The sequence below is a fragment of the Adiantum capillus-veneris genome, chromosome 11 (genome assembly GCF_014529385.1).
Source record: "Adiantum capillus-veneris isolate H3 chromosome 11, ASM1452938v2, whole genome shotgun sequence".
Classification (NCBI taxonomy): Eukaryota; Viridiplantae; Streptophyta; class Polypodiopsida; order Polypodiales; family Pteridaceae; genus Adiantum; species Adiantum capillus-veneris.
Genome location: NC_140941.1, coordinates 19,354,925 through 19,369,690, shown reverse-complemented (window position 1 = coordinate 19,369,690; position 14,766 = coordinate 19,354,925). Strand labels below are relative to the sequence as shown.

At 42.3% G+C, this 14,766-nt stretch overlaps 1 protein-coding gene and 1 pseudogene across 1 annotated transcript; both read left to right on the top strand.

The window, feature by feature from the left end:
• The first annotated feature begins 10,027 nt into the window (after nt 1-10,027).
• Nucleotides 10,028-11,386, top strand: LOC147446959 (uncharacterized; annotated as a pseudogene).
• Nucleotides 11,387-13,419: 2,033 nt separating this feature from the next.
• Nucleotides 13,420-13,829, top strand: LOC147446958 (uncharacterized). Its single transcript, XM_086523551.1, has 2 exons — nt 13,420-13,543; nt 13,666-13,829. The coding sequence occupies exons 1-2, from the start codon at nt 13,420-13,422 to the stop codon at nt 13,827-13,829; spliced, it is 288 nt and encodes a 95-aa protein (XP_086379677.1).
• The last annotated feature ends 937 nt before the right edge of the window (nt 13,830-14,766 follow it).

Sequence of the window (14,766 nt, the reverse complement as noted above, 5' to 3'; positions counted from 1 at the left end):
ATACAAAATGACTAAGTGCTAAAGCTGAAAAGTAGCACACATGTACATGCGGTCACTAAGTGTGAACTCGCTAGAAGCAAACTAGGCTGGCACTATAAGTGTACTCCAGCTGTAGAATAACTGGCAGAGATCCTCCGTGTCGGTCACCTAACGCGCCAGTGAGTAAATGCCGTAAGCGGCCAAGACCCGTAGTGGATGCCAGCTCAAGGTGTAGAGCTCGACATCTCAACAATTTTTACCCTAGGTATATAAGGCAGTGTGTAAAAGAAATTAGGGTTCTCAAGCTCATTTGTTGAGAGCAATCTTTGGTGAGAGCTCTTGAGGTGTGTGGCTATGGAGTCCTTGAGCTTCTCCTTGCTCATGAGACTTGATTAACACTAATCAATGATCCATTCTCTTTCACTATGCCTCTCTCATTCTTCTTCTGATTGCCTATGATGCTTAGATTAGCTAGATCCTAACTAATTAGTGGTTAATCCCTCTCTAATCTTGTGTGATTGCCCTCTTTTGCTTGTGTGTGCATGCAGGTTTGATTGGAATGTGGTGCTCAATAGATCTATGTGTGTGTGTTTGAGATTAGTGTGTTGCATGATAAGATTAGTGTTGTGTGCATCTTGCAATCGTAGTGTGTGTGATAGGATTGATTAGAGGTGAAGAGAAGTGGATGTGAAGATTGCCCTTCATTATGGCTTAGCTCCTCCATAGGCCAAGAAGCTCACATCGTAGAGTAACTATTTGTGTTTCCACGATTAGCTCACTAACCGTGTGAGTGTTTCCATGCCCTAGCCGGGTAGCTCATCCCTCCTTATTTGCCCTTCATTATGGCTTAGCTCCTCCATAGGCCGAGAAGCTCACCTCGTAGAGTTAACCATTTGTGTTGCCACGATTAGTTCACTAACCGTGTGAGTGTTTCCATGCCCTAGCTGGGTAGCTCCTCCCTCTTTATTGACAATTTTTTTGGTCATTGGAGCTATTATAACAATGGAACCCCCAACATTTGGTGCTGTTGTCAGGGACGATGGCCTACGCTAGTGTAATTGTGGCATAATCGAATGCGTTCCCTCACTAATTTCACTTGTGTGTTTATGTTTTTGTGGATTTTGAATGTGTGTGCATGAAGCAACGTGTTCCTTATTCCCTAATGTGTCATCGTATCTTGCCAATTGTGTGTTTACACACTCTAATTGCATACTAATCCCTTGCTAATTTGACTATTTTTTGCTAACTTACTAATTTTATATAAAGGATTGGAGCATTCAACCATTAAATTGATCTTCAACGGAAAGGTAATCAAGGTGGTATTCTCAACCTTCCTAGAATATAGAGATGTGTAGAATTGTGTAGAGATCCCATGATGATGCAATGTAATGCTATACTATGTTGATGCAATGTGGGTTGATTTTTTTTTTATTTTTTGTTTTCACGCTGTCGTAATGGAGAAAGTTTTAAGATTTGGTGGCGTATGATTTGACAAGTTTCAATTGCTAATTGGTGATTGTGGATTGCTAATTGGGTGCCTAATTGAGTTGGTTGCATGCTTGTATGATCAATTTCAAGTGTGTGTGCACTAAAATCAAGTGTGTGTGCATTCTAATTGAGTGTCTATATGCCTAAATTTAGGTGTGTGCACTATTTCGCCCATGTTTGTGCACTTAAAAATCAATGTGTGTGTTATGATTTTTCAATTGTGATGATTGATTTGTATTGTGCTCATGCCCAACTATTGATTTATGAAGTCATATTGTGAATTTGTCAAATTTAACCCTTTTGTGTGCGCACCTAGAGATTGATAAAAACTGCCAATTTTATTTATGTGTGTGTGCCTAAAAAGTGTTTAATTTTCATGATTGATTATTAAGATCAAAAGTTACCCAAATGCAGGCGGATAATGCTCATCAATTGCAAACAAAAAAGTGCAGTATCACAATCATACGAGTCAACATCGATTGAAGCAAGTGGTCAAAGCAAAGAAAAATGTAGATAAAGTTCAACCAAAGGACACTTCCACAACAAAAGCAGTCAATATAGAAAGAAATCTGGAGACAATCAAGTGCAACATTGTTGTGGTGAAAACGAAGAAAAGATGTCAAGCAAAGTAAAGCTAGATTTTTAGCTAGACAAGGACCTCATATCCTTTTGCACTTGGAAAAGATGTGGCCAACCACAGCTAAAAGATGCTCCTGAATTTGTGAGTATATCATAAAAAAAATGAGCAGAATGCTAGGGAATCATCTCCACCATCATTGTAGTCAGTTTAAAAAACATTATTGCTCAATTCCACGTGATCACATCAAAACATATGCCAGCCAACATCATAATGGAAATGCCAATGGCCCAGAAGATGTTGAAGATACGAAATGTAAACATGACGGAGTCATTAGAGACAACAAAGAATGAAGACCAACAATGGTCACCCACGAACGACAGCACAAGGTCCTCAAGCACAATTCAAATGGAGACTTATATCAAAGTAGATCTTATTGAAGAGGATTCATCTCCATCGAGCAGTACTTTAGAAGATCTTGAAGAAATTCAAGCAATAGCAAGTGCAGATCAAACAGAGCAAAGAGCAACCACGATACCTATTGAGAAGAGAATGCCACCAAAGCCAGAAGTTAAGAAGTTCAAAATTCAAAACAAACAGGAAACAATAGGAAGTCCAAAGATACAAACATTGCTAGCTAAATCAGCTGATAAAAGTCAGATTGCAAAATTGAGTCTAAAGCTACCCTCCATAGAGGCACAATTAGATCAAGATAAGACCATGGAAAATGCAAGACAGATATCTTCAATAGAGCTATCAATGAGAATAACTGTAGTTCTCAGCAGTAAAAAAGGAGAAAGTGTCAGATGCAATGTTCTATTGGATAAAGAAACAAAGTGCAATATGGTTGCAGACAACATTTAAAGAATTCTAGAGATTACTCCATGCAAACATGATAGAAAAACAGTGCTAGGTTTGCATACATATAAAAAAGAAATGGTTGCTACCTTAGCATCCAATATTATGAAGAGCAGGTAAAGTTTCAGGTGAAGTCTTGAAAGGAAATGCTTACAGAGGTCATCCTTGGACATCAGTGCTTAGACCAACACAAGGACTACAAAGAAGATACAATGCTAATACTCTCTTTTCCAAGAGGTAGCCAGCAACAACAGATACAAGTACCGTTAATGCTAGATTCATAGTTGCAGAAGTCACAAGAATCAAAGAAAAATCTTGTAGACAAAGGTAAAGCTAAAGTGGAACTCCCACTGACTAGCAAAGAAGGTGTGATAGAATATGCCTCTACATCAAAGAATCCTCATGGATCAACTTCTTCAATCAAGCCAGGCTTTCAAAACTTAAATTCAATTGCTGACCCAGTTGAAACATCTAAGGAGACACCCAGAAAAGCAAAGATATTTTAGCCAAAGTACTCAAGAAAGCAAAGGAAAGTCAAGCAAGTGTTTGTTCAGAGAAATTTAGTCAAGGTCAATGATCCAGTTTGGATTAAGGATCGGAAATCAACACGTGAAGACAAACACATGGGATGGATAACATCACAATGGAGATTAAAAGAACAAGGGTACTATAAAGGTAACAAACAGATATGGGTACCAAAACCGCAGGTTAGAGCATATGAAGTAACTTCAAGTCCCTCCCAAGATAGAAGGACCACAAGGTATCAACATCAACAATATCCTAGGATACCTAAGAAGCAGGTATACAATAGAAAAACATCGAAAGATGCTAAACTCTACCACAACTCTCAAGGGGATACAAAAAGAAGATGGGTCTCAAAGAATCTTCCTCTTAGACAAGGATTCTACACAAGATATACAAAGATTTGGCTACCAGTCAACCACAAGACAACTAAAACTACATCAGACCTGCATGAAGATATCAAGAAATCAGCAAGACCTAGAATGAAGCAAAGTCAACAATGGGGATACAAAGGTCATCAAGAGATTTGGCTTCCTAAATCTTCCAATGCTCCTAGTCAAAAGCCTGATACCGACAGTGAACATATGCCTACAACAACATCAAAGACTCCTATCAAGAGGCCTAATTGGAGAATCAAATAGATAATGGAGCGTTCACAGTCAACAAAGGACAACCTAGCCAATGCGAATGCAGATTCAAAGGTGATAAAACAGGTATGGCAAAAGAAATATTCAATGCCAACTTGGTCCTTCATTAATCCTCTTTTTGAGGATTCAAGCTTACTTTTGTTTGAATAAATTTTTGTAGTAAGCACAAGAATGTAAAAGTCAAGTCGCCAGGGTGCAAAAAACACTCTTTGGCATAGTCAGAGTCAGACTGTTGAGCCATAAAATGAGCAAAGCATTAGTCCCAAAGCTTCAAGTCTTAAACTCTGTGCTAAGAGTTGTAGTTATTAGGCTTATGCTCAAACTGGAAGAGTTGAAAGTCATGTTGCTCATGCTGGATGAGATAAGCATAAGAGTCGAAGTCTATTAAATTACAATTGCTGGAGTGTCATAGAGTCCAACACTCACGCATCTTTCTAAAGAACCCCTCAAAATCTTTCATGCACAACATATTGTTTTCCATGCATTTCTGTGTATGCATAAATAGGACGTCCCACCATTGGACATATGTATTAGACAATCTTTTTTGCTTCCACCTATGCACCTTGAGTGGATGACAACAGGAAAACCAATGTTCCATCATGCTTCCCTTTCATATTTTCTGCCCTTTTAATTCCATATCTATAACAAATAATCCCTTGAGTACTTTATTAATAATTTTGATGTTAATAAGTACTCCAATAATGCACGTATCCCAAAGGCACTTTTTTCCCACTGTATTTTTTCCCTTTGGTCATCGAGGTATTAGACCCTAATTTAGGACCTCATCGTTCTACTTGCCTTGTACATACTTTTTATAAATAAACCATAGCCTCATCATTATGCTATTACAACAACAGACAAATGCAAAATCACCTCTCACATCAGACTATTCAGACCAATGAAGATGCTGCAGCAAATTGAACCTCCTCAACAAATTCAACGACAAATGAAGATCATCAGCCCATCAAGAACCAATCAAAACCTTCCATAGCCTCCACGGAAACTTTTCAACATTGCTCGAGGACGGGCACTAAAATCGGAAGGGGGAAATTTTAACCGAGTCAAGTCTGTTAACAGAAGCTGCTAAAGACCGAAGATGTACGATTGCACCTTGATGATCAACATGAAGAAGCAGTAAAGATTGGAATTACACATTTTCCACGTTTTCCGAAAATGGTCACGTATTATGAATTCCAAATTTCGATCAAGCCATTGTAATATTGCTAATGTGTTACGGGCTCAATGGGAGTTCCAAGATGTAAAAAATAGGTCAGTTATTGTGCCTAGGTTGTAGATTCAATAAGTGGTGGATCCCTAAAGGCCTTGGGCACTCGAACATTGCATATTTTTACCCTAGGTATATAAGGCAGCGTGTAAAAGAAATTAGGGTTCTTAAGCTCATTTGTTGAGAGCACTCTCTGGTGAGAGCTCTTGAGGTGTGTGGCTATGGAGTCCTTGAGCTTCTCCTTGCCCATGAGACTTGATTAACACTAATCATTGATTCATTATGTCTCACTATGCCTCTCCCATGCTTCTTATGATTGCCTATGATGCTTAGATTAGCTAGATTATAACTAATTAGTGGTTAATCCCTCTCTAATTCACTAGATTAGCTAGATTCTTAGATTAGCTAGATCTTAACTGATTACTAGTTAATCCCTCTCTAATCTTGTGTGATTATGCTCTTTTTCTTGTGTGTGCATGTAGGTTTTATTGGAGTGTGGTGCTCAATAGATCTATATGTGTGTGCTTGCAATTAGTGTGTTTCATGATAGGATTAGTGTTGTGTGTGTCTTGCAATCGTAGTGTGTGTGATTGGGTTGATTAGAGGTGAAGAGAAGTGGATGTGGAGATTGCCCTTCATTGTGGCTTAGCTCCTCCATAGGCCGAGCAACTCACCTCCTAGAGTTAACCATTTGTGTTTCCACGATTAGCTCACTAACCGTGTGAGTGTTTCCATGCCCTAGCCGGCTAGCTTATCCCTCCGTATTGACAATTTTGTTGGTCATTGGAGCTATTGAAACGATGTAACCCCCAACATTTACATGCATCCGCAGAAACATTGCATTCCTCTATAGTGTAGAACTTTCCCACCTCTATCATGCTTTTTATGCTCCTAAACTAAGAAAACATCAAGCTTACTAAAAAGCATCCACTTATGGAAAGTGTACAACCTAATGGGGTCATTAAGCTCCATCACATTAAAAGTTTCCAACCTCATTTTGGGGTATTATGGACCACCTGTGTATCCTCTTCAATGTCCATTTCTTGCATGTGCACTTCGAAATGTATGCCTGGTGGATTGAACTCATTTGTAGTTAGTTTACCTTTTTTGGATGATTCATGCATCTCCATGATGTTTTTGATAGTTGCCAAGGTTTTTGTAGAAGGCATCTCTTCCATAAGGGCTTCATAGTACTTATGAGAGCTATATCCCGACCAGAATCCCCTAGCTTTAAAGGTTTTCCTTGAGGTAGTGAAGCCATCTGCACCAAACACTTTTCCCTTTGTCCCTAGCTATTGTATTCGCCGAGGATGATGGCACGTTGCTCCCACTGTTGAACAGAGGTCTCGGATTAGGATGGTTGTCTAGCACTAGGCGTTCTTGCATGTGCGGGTGAAGTTCTAGATTGTTTGTTGCTAGTAGTAGGAATTTTCCCCCTTTCCCCTTTAGAGGGTTTTTTCCCAAATATTTTTTCCTACGGAACCAATGTCTTGCTACCCGGATAGGAGGGGATATGATAAGCAGCTATTGTGAATGCAGGGCAACCTTTGGAGAAGTGCACTAGGTTCCCACAATGATAGCATGAGCCTGCCAAGTTTCCCCATTTCAAGTAATTCACCAACCTTCCAACTTTTTCAAGCTCAATTTCTACGGTAATGGGGAATTTTTGATCCGCTTGCCAAAGAATGCAGGTTTTGTTCCGACTCGGACAATGGATTGTAGGGGTAAACAGAACCTTTCCCAAGGAAGCGGACAACTCTCCAATGCAAGGCCAGATAAAAGGGTGGGAGGGTCAACAAAATCTACCTAGATTAGGCATTTAGTTAGAAGTTCATCCTTGATAATCTTGATGGGCTACCAAGGAATAATGTGCACTATTTGCCCATAGAGCACCATTGTGGAGGCTGTGAGGAAATCCATCTTGTCCTAAGACTTGAAGAACAATATTTCAAACAAACCAGAGTGAGAATAAAACATCTTATCAACTACAAGGCGCAGGAAGCCCTGTCTATCTCCATCGCAATTTCTAGCATGTGAGGAAGCTTCGCATCAATTTCTAGCACGTAGGGAAGCTTCAGAGCAAAAAACATTCCTACTGCCCTATCTTTAAAAACAACTAATTGAGACCAAACAACAGACGAGCTGAGGGAGACCTTATGCTCCCCCTGCACCTCAATTTCAAGAGTTCATGCATCCTTAAGGAAGTTATCCATAACCACAGGGTCAAACTTGACAGAACATTGGTCAATGCCTTCATGGCACACAGCTGCCTTAGGATTAAGCTGAAAGGAAGAGGGCAAAGCCATGTTTAACCAAACAAATGGGTAACCTGTGTGACAAGGGAGCTGCCAAGACTCGTTGTAGAGGAGAGCGGTAGTCTCCTTTGATCCATGCTTGACTCAACCCGTGTGACATGGAAGAAACCCTAGCTCAAGCTCAACATCTCTCTCTCTCTCTCTCTCGCCCTCTTTAATCGCCTCTGATTCCACACTCTAATCACATGATTGTTAGCCACTCAAGTTAAGGTTTTCCCGTATGATCAGGTAATCATGAAGTTTCTAAAAATTGTGCAAACATATGCCTTAGGATCAAGGTCTAAGTGTATGCTATGGCTTTTAAACAACCAACCCCCCCCCCCCCTCCCCCCCTCCTTTTTTTCAAAATCCCAAATGGTTATTATTTGATATCCTTACTAGCTATACAATGAACAATGAACATGATCTACGACAAATTACTTCTGTTGGACCTTAGTATCTTTACCAAATTTTTTATTGAAGATTTGATGAGTGCCATCTATTCCGTAAGATACATATTCGGTCTACTTTCACCCTTGGGAATCCTCCAATTTAAATGGAAAAGGGCTTGCGGTTGTCACTATCATCGCTTGCGCATAGCTCATCCCCCGCCCCCCCTCTCTCAGCCTGGTTGGGTTTGCACAGCTGTGTCCCATGAGAGCTTGTCACTATCTCGCAAGCCAACGTAGGCTTAACGTTGAGTCTCAAGCCAGGAGAGGTATCGTCTCCATCCTAGCTGTGAGAGAGAGAGAGAGAGAGAGAGAGAGAGAGAGAGAGAGGACTTGTCAAGCCACCCTTTGTTGGCACTCAATGCGTACAGGGTGGAGGCGGCAACAATCTCAACATGTGTCTGCTCTGCTGCGCGATCTATGCTCTTGCATTATTTTGTTGGGAATATTCCCTCCCCACCCTACCCTTTTGCCAAAAAATGTGGTGCCTTACCCTGCACCGTTCCCCCCGGTTCCTCTTCTTTCGTGACCAATATAATCGAGATGCCCGTGTCTTCCTTTTCCTTAACTGTGTCATCACACCGTTCCCGTGCCCTGACATTGTTGCTCGCTCTAGAAACCCCCCATCTCCCGCCTTGGCCATTGCCGCTCGCAATGGCGGAGCACTATGTCAAGGTCTGCTATGCTTGCTGCCTCTGGCACTAAAATGAACTAGATCAATCATGGAGACTCATTGGAGAGCATGCAGAGCACGCTATCCAACAAATTTCTATGAGGAGCATGGAGAGCATGCTCTTGGCCTACTGATAGTGGGTTTCGGAGGGCCCAAATGCAGGGCTAACAAAATATTCAACTCGTTTCGTCAAAATGTTTCAGCTGTTTCTGACGTTTTCTCAACCATATAGAATTTCTCAACCATATAGAAAGGCCGCCTCACCACTCAAGTTCACTCGTGACTCTGTCTCACATCTTAGATTTTGGTATTCTACATGTCTTGACAAGTGAATTTGTATGTATATTCAATGTATAATTATAGATACATACGTGTAAATCGAAATCTATGTTTCGCTTTTTGGAGCTTTGAAACGAAACGTTTCATAAAAACACAAAACCTTGAAACACACAAAACCTTGAGAGAGAGAGAGAGATCTATTCTTGAAAAGAGAGACACATTTGAAAAAGACAAAACAATTTTTTCTCTGATTAATTCCCAACTAGTATGCGACCCACACATTGTTGCGGTTAAGAAGAAGCAAAACCTAACTCTTTCATGACGCTCTCCCCCATCACCTCCCACCCAAGGTGGTAACATGTGCAAAAATTCTCTAAAGTAGTGTTGAGTATATCTTTCAATGCGTCTTTATTAAATAAGATCGTCCTCCAAAGAAATGATAAGGGAACTCTAGCTAGCTATCAATAGTGCGAGCCTTCCAAGCTCCTTTGTAAGAAAAATATAGTATGTGAACATCCTCTTTGTCTTTTTGAGAGAGAGAGAGAGAGAGAGAGAGAGAGAGAGAGAGAGAAACGCATTAGCTTCTAGATAATAGCAAAGGCCCCTTCTTAGCTCCTCAAACACCAACTATTAGTGGAATATTATGTGATATGCAAGTATACAATTCCTCATAAATTATACATAATGTATAATTTATATTAATGATATAATTTATATATAGTGTATGTATCAATGATTTTGGATGAAACAGTTTAGTGAGAATCTAGGAAGATTCCAAAGGTGAAACTGAAGAAAATGGATTCAAATGGAAAATGAAAGGCTCGCACACTTTTTGGGGAGAGGAGAAGAAGTGAAATTAATGGCTTCGTCATTTTGGAATTGAAACATGTTGTGAGAATGGAAAAGACATGCCAAGGCGGATGATGTGGAGCAATGTTGCAAGTGGCCTGCGATAGTTTTTGGCCTGCAGAAGGGCTTAGCGTTTTAGCTGCAAAATTGTTGCAAACTGTAGGCCGTCCGATGGTTTGTTGAATGGATGCCACGTGTCGCAAGGCTTCTAGGGTTGTTTTATCAAGTGTCATTTGACCCATGTGGAATTCCTTTTCGTGCTACTCCTGGAGGGCCTCGATCCTTTCTGCTCTGCTCCTACCACAGGGTGTGGCGTGCGCGCAGTGGGTGATGTCCTTACGACAAGACGGCTGCACAACAGGTATTGTCCTACCAGAGGACCTAGCGTTTTTCCATACGTAGCTTTATTGTTTAATGGCGCGGGGTTTTCTGGAAGGTGACTCCATTGAAGGGGGTTGCTCTGCAGGCTCAGGTGGCGAGGACGTTTTAGCAAGAGCTTTTCCATGCACTGTTCTTCTCGTTTAATGCCGCAGGCGGGCTTCTCAAGGTTGTTGAAGGCGACCGTGCAGGCTGAGGTCACGAGCATTGCTCGTGTTGGTCTTTGTGGTTCAGTGCACGTGTTGAATGGAGCATGGGACATATAATTTCCATGTGGTTGTTGTAGCCTATATGATAGGCCAGAAAGGGCAGAAAAATTCTTTGTAATAAGTTCTTGTTTCGGGTGGTTATCGTTATACTGTGTCATGGTAGCAAGTCTGAGAATCTATTTTGATGTATGAGCTTTTGAGCTACATTATCTAGTGCAAGATTCTCTGTTTGTCCTGCTTTGTACAAGCTTTTGAGCTACATTACCAAGTGGAAGATTCTCTCTCAGTTTTGCTTTTGCACATGTGTCCTCAAGTCTCAATCTTTGTTGTCATGTTTGAGCTTTCACTTATCTGTCGCTATTCAATTTGTATCTGTCTATATGCTGCAATCGCAAATTTAAATCAGTCGAGGAGTTGAAAGTCCGTTGTAGATTGGTTTGAGTGTTTGTTTCTTGTGTCTTAAAGTACTTGCAACGACATTTCTTTGGAAATCGTCTTTATCATGGCATTTGATGATGGGCGTTGTCGGTGGCGGTGAAGGGAATGCAAGCAATGGCTCACCCAACGACGATGAGAGCATGGACTTCTCTGGAGGTTTGCTTTTCTGACTTGTGCGCTTGTGTTGTGTTACATTTTCAAACTTGGTTTGTTCATGCTTGCGAGTGCTGCAGTTGAAAAATTTTGTTGCGCTGGTGTTGTTCTCCTGATCTTGCTCCTTGATTTTTGTTGCGCTTGCAAGTGATGTGCTTGTGATGGTGGTCACGTGTTTGGGTCCACAAAAGCGCAGCAGTAGGGCTGCGGATGCATGGGCGCTTGCTGACAGTATCGGCAGGTCACGCTACAAGGGGCTGGACCCTCATTACCCCCAGCGTGGGATTGGATCAGGTTGCGAGCTGCCCTGCGTGGCGCCGCGAGTAGCCATCAGGCAGTCGCTCACCCAGGAGGCGAGAGCAGCCTGAGCTTTATTGACTTGTGTGTCTCAGCGCCCACATACGGGTTCTGGACATCTATTTTAGATGCTTGCAATGGGTTGTGGTTCTGTACCATTGCGCCCAGGTCAGGGGCTGTTTTGCTCAATCGCCTGGACTGTGCAGGGCCAGGGTGATAAACTCTCTTTGAGTTTGTGGACATAGGCAGCAGCCCTTTTTGACTGAGGGGTTGTCTCCTTCTTTTTCCATGTATTTTGGTTGTGGAGCTTTGTCCAGCTAGACATCTGCTGGATGTGTTTGGCTTACGCTTTGAGACCCGGAGTTGGGTCCGAGATTCAAGGGATTGTGGATCCCTCTCTCTATTTTGATACTTGGCTATCATTCAGGTGTTGCCGGCCACTGTAGACCCGGCCATAGTGTTGCTCTCAGGTTCGAGAAGCCCTCGTGTGTTGATCATTGTTGGAGTATTGTGGGTTCCCCATTGTATCAGACCAGGGGTGCTAACGTGTCTTCACCTTCAGTAGGCCCTGCTCAATCCCATCGAGTACCTCGCTAGGGGTCTCCTTATCAACAAACTTAGGTATTCCTAATCGCCATCCATGACTTTGATGGCTGGCATGTTCAACGTTGCTCCCCATGAGCATAAGGCCGTAATACAAGAACACGAGCATCACAAAAAATTTGGGCTTGACCTTCCAAGACGCTCATTTACTGTCATGTTTGAAACCAAACTTGGCTCGTACCATGTTATGTCCTTGGATTTTGCCTGGCTCTCCAGCTTAGGCTCCACTTGTCCGTGCCATCTTGACCATCGAGCAGATCATCCACTATACTACACGATGTCTCAGGTAAAGGGATAGCCAGCCCTTTGGTTGTATCATGTCTAGTCAGTGAAGCCAGGTCAAGGGGCTCAATGTCCTAAAAAAAAAAATCAGTACAAACTTTTCTCCATGCTTATCATTGAATGGACAGTTCTCCCGTGTATCAATTGAGTACAATGATTGTGACTAGGACACCAGTTCTTACTAACCACCGCTCATCTGTCCAAACCATCTCGGTAACATGCTTGGCCGTCCGCTGGTTCACGGGACACCTCAGTCCAGGAGAGTTTGACTCCTCCGACCGCACCATACCTGATCCATCAAACCAAGTCTGAAAACCCCAGCTCTTAAGGGCCAGGATTTGTGAATACTTCACCAACGGGCACCTCATCTCTAGTGCCAAATCTGGAAACTAGTGGTTCATTACATCTTCATTGAAGTACAATTGCATGCTCACCATAAACTGCCCGTGCCTGCCAAGGCGCATTCCCGTCGAGAACAACCCGAAAGGTGTTGCCTCTAGTTTCTTTAACTCTTCATACACCCCACTCGACGACCCTTTGCCTTTGCTAATCATAGCACTAGCATCATGTACACGCAACGGCTATCTCATATCCCACAGCCCCAATCTTTTCATGTTCTGGTTATACCTTTTCTGAGTTGTCTCTACTTGCAACAGCTCACAAACCTCAGTAAGCCCAGCCTCGGGCATTATTCCTTCATTAGCTTTTGACTTATGCATGTCTACGCATGCTCGCATTTCCCCATTGCCTGAGGGGAGTGAATCAACAGGCTCGACCTGATTTCTTTATGATCATCCTCGCTTGAGTAGCTCGCAATCTTGCTACCTGGCTTTGAGGCCTCCATATACGTTGCCTCTCGTGCAGAAGCTCATGATGTTATGCATTGTATGAAAAACATTGAGAGACTCCGTTTTTCTGCATGAGAGAATTTCTAAATCTTCTTGTGTATGTAACCTGGCAAGGGATTTGAAACGTGACATTTTCCAAGATTAAATAACTTGTTTTCTTGCTCGCATCCTTGCAAGAAGATCGTTTCTGCACCTCGTTCTCCCTTTTCTTTTATGAGTGTGCTGCTTGCAGGATGTTTTTTACACCCTCTTTGCTTTGCTCAACTAGTCAATGCTATGGTTAATTGGATGCTTCCTTTTCTTTTCCACTTGTAGAACTGCGTAGGTTCGTTGAGTCTCCTCCATGCCCTGCAGGCAAACGTTCATCACACATGGTAGTGTCGAGCTCTGCCGGGTCACCGCCAAATCCGGGCTTCGAGGAAATCGCAGCTGGGAAGAGGTGTAGGCGTGCCTTGCTTCAAGGAAGCCCTGCTAACGATCCCGTTGGCAGTGCAGGTATGGCCAGTGTGCACAATCATTCTTTCTGGAACAGTTTTGACGTGTCTACGATGTTCTTCACTACAATGCATTCTTTATTGTTGAGTTACGTTAAGATGGTGCTCTGTTTTTTTCCGCAGGAAAAGGATACTCTCTACTAGGGAAGGAGTGCACACAAGCACCGTCTTCGTTTCAACAAGAACTTCCTTGCCCAGCTCACGAATTGGGCAAAGCTGCAGCCTCATTTTTTGAAGTTGGCCAATCTTTAGTTGCTCAGAATGTCTTGGATAGCGGCAAGCTATAGGACAAAGGGAAAAGCTTGTTATTCAAGGAAACCTTTCCGCTATTCATGATTAGCGATATAGATGAGGATAGTAAACCTTTCTCCATAGAGAGGAAAATCTTGAATTGGTATGGCAGATACCGTTCCATCTCCCCTGGGCAAAAGAAAAATGCACGTTACTTCAAGTTCGACATCGTGGATGCCGATTGCATTGACACGATCACGATCGTCGTTGTGGATCCCTTCATTGAGACCTACACCAAGGAGCTCAAGATAGGCTTGTTCGTCAGGATTGACTTCCTCTTCTGAGGGCTAAAAACCATAAGGATGTTGGGTCAGCTTTGTTCTCCTTGCATGTCAGTGCGTCGACAACCATTCGACCTTGTGACCCATTCCCTGTTGCTTTAGCTTTCTATCCTGAGACCAAGATAAGCACATTTCTTGCTGACGCTGCAATTTCCGAGACTACTAGCCCACGTCCACCCTTGGCGACACTGGCATTTGTTGTCTTGCAAAGTCATAATTTCCTTCAGAGAATTGGCACTACATTTGGGGATTTGTTTGTTGCTGATGGCTCGGCCCCAGATGAGAAGGCAGTTGTACGTATCAAAAGCATTGGCCTCAGCGTTTCTTTCTTTCGATATTGACAAAACTTTTATCATATGTAGGTCAGCTTTGTCAACTCTTGAAAGCATGACTATGATCAAGTCATGTCCCAGATGGCTAGGGAGGACATTGTTATGTTTGTGGCTAGAATATTGGCCTCTTTGTCTGTTCTGGACGTCACAACTTTGGCCCCCGTGCGAGGATCACGCTTGAAGGAAGAATTGACCACATCATTTCATAGACAATGTGAGATTTTCGGCTACAATAGAGAGGTGACTTTGCATGGTTTGCACTCAACCGCATAAAGACATCTTTACTGGTCTTTACACGTTTGTTTTTTTTGTAGGTTGTG

Coding starts and splice junctions, on each gene's coding strand:
- LOC147446958 (XM_086523551.1), top strand. CDS start 13,420: ATGGTAGTGTCGAGCTCTGCCGGGTCACCGCCAAATCCGGGCTTCGAG. Junction 13,544..13,665: donor CGATCCCGTTGGCAGTGCAG/GTATGGCCAGTG, acceptor TTTTTTCCGCAG/GAAAAGGATACTCTCTACTA.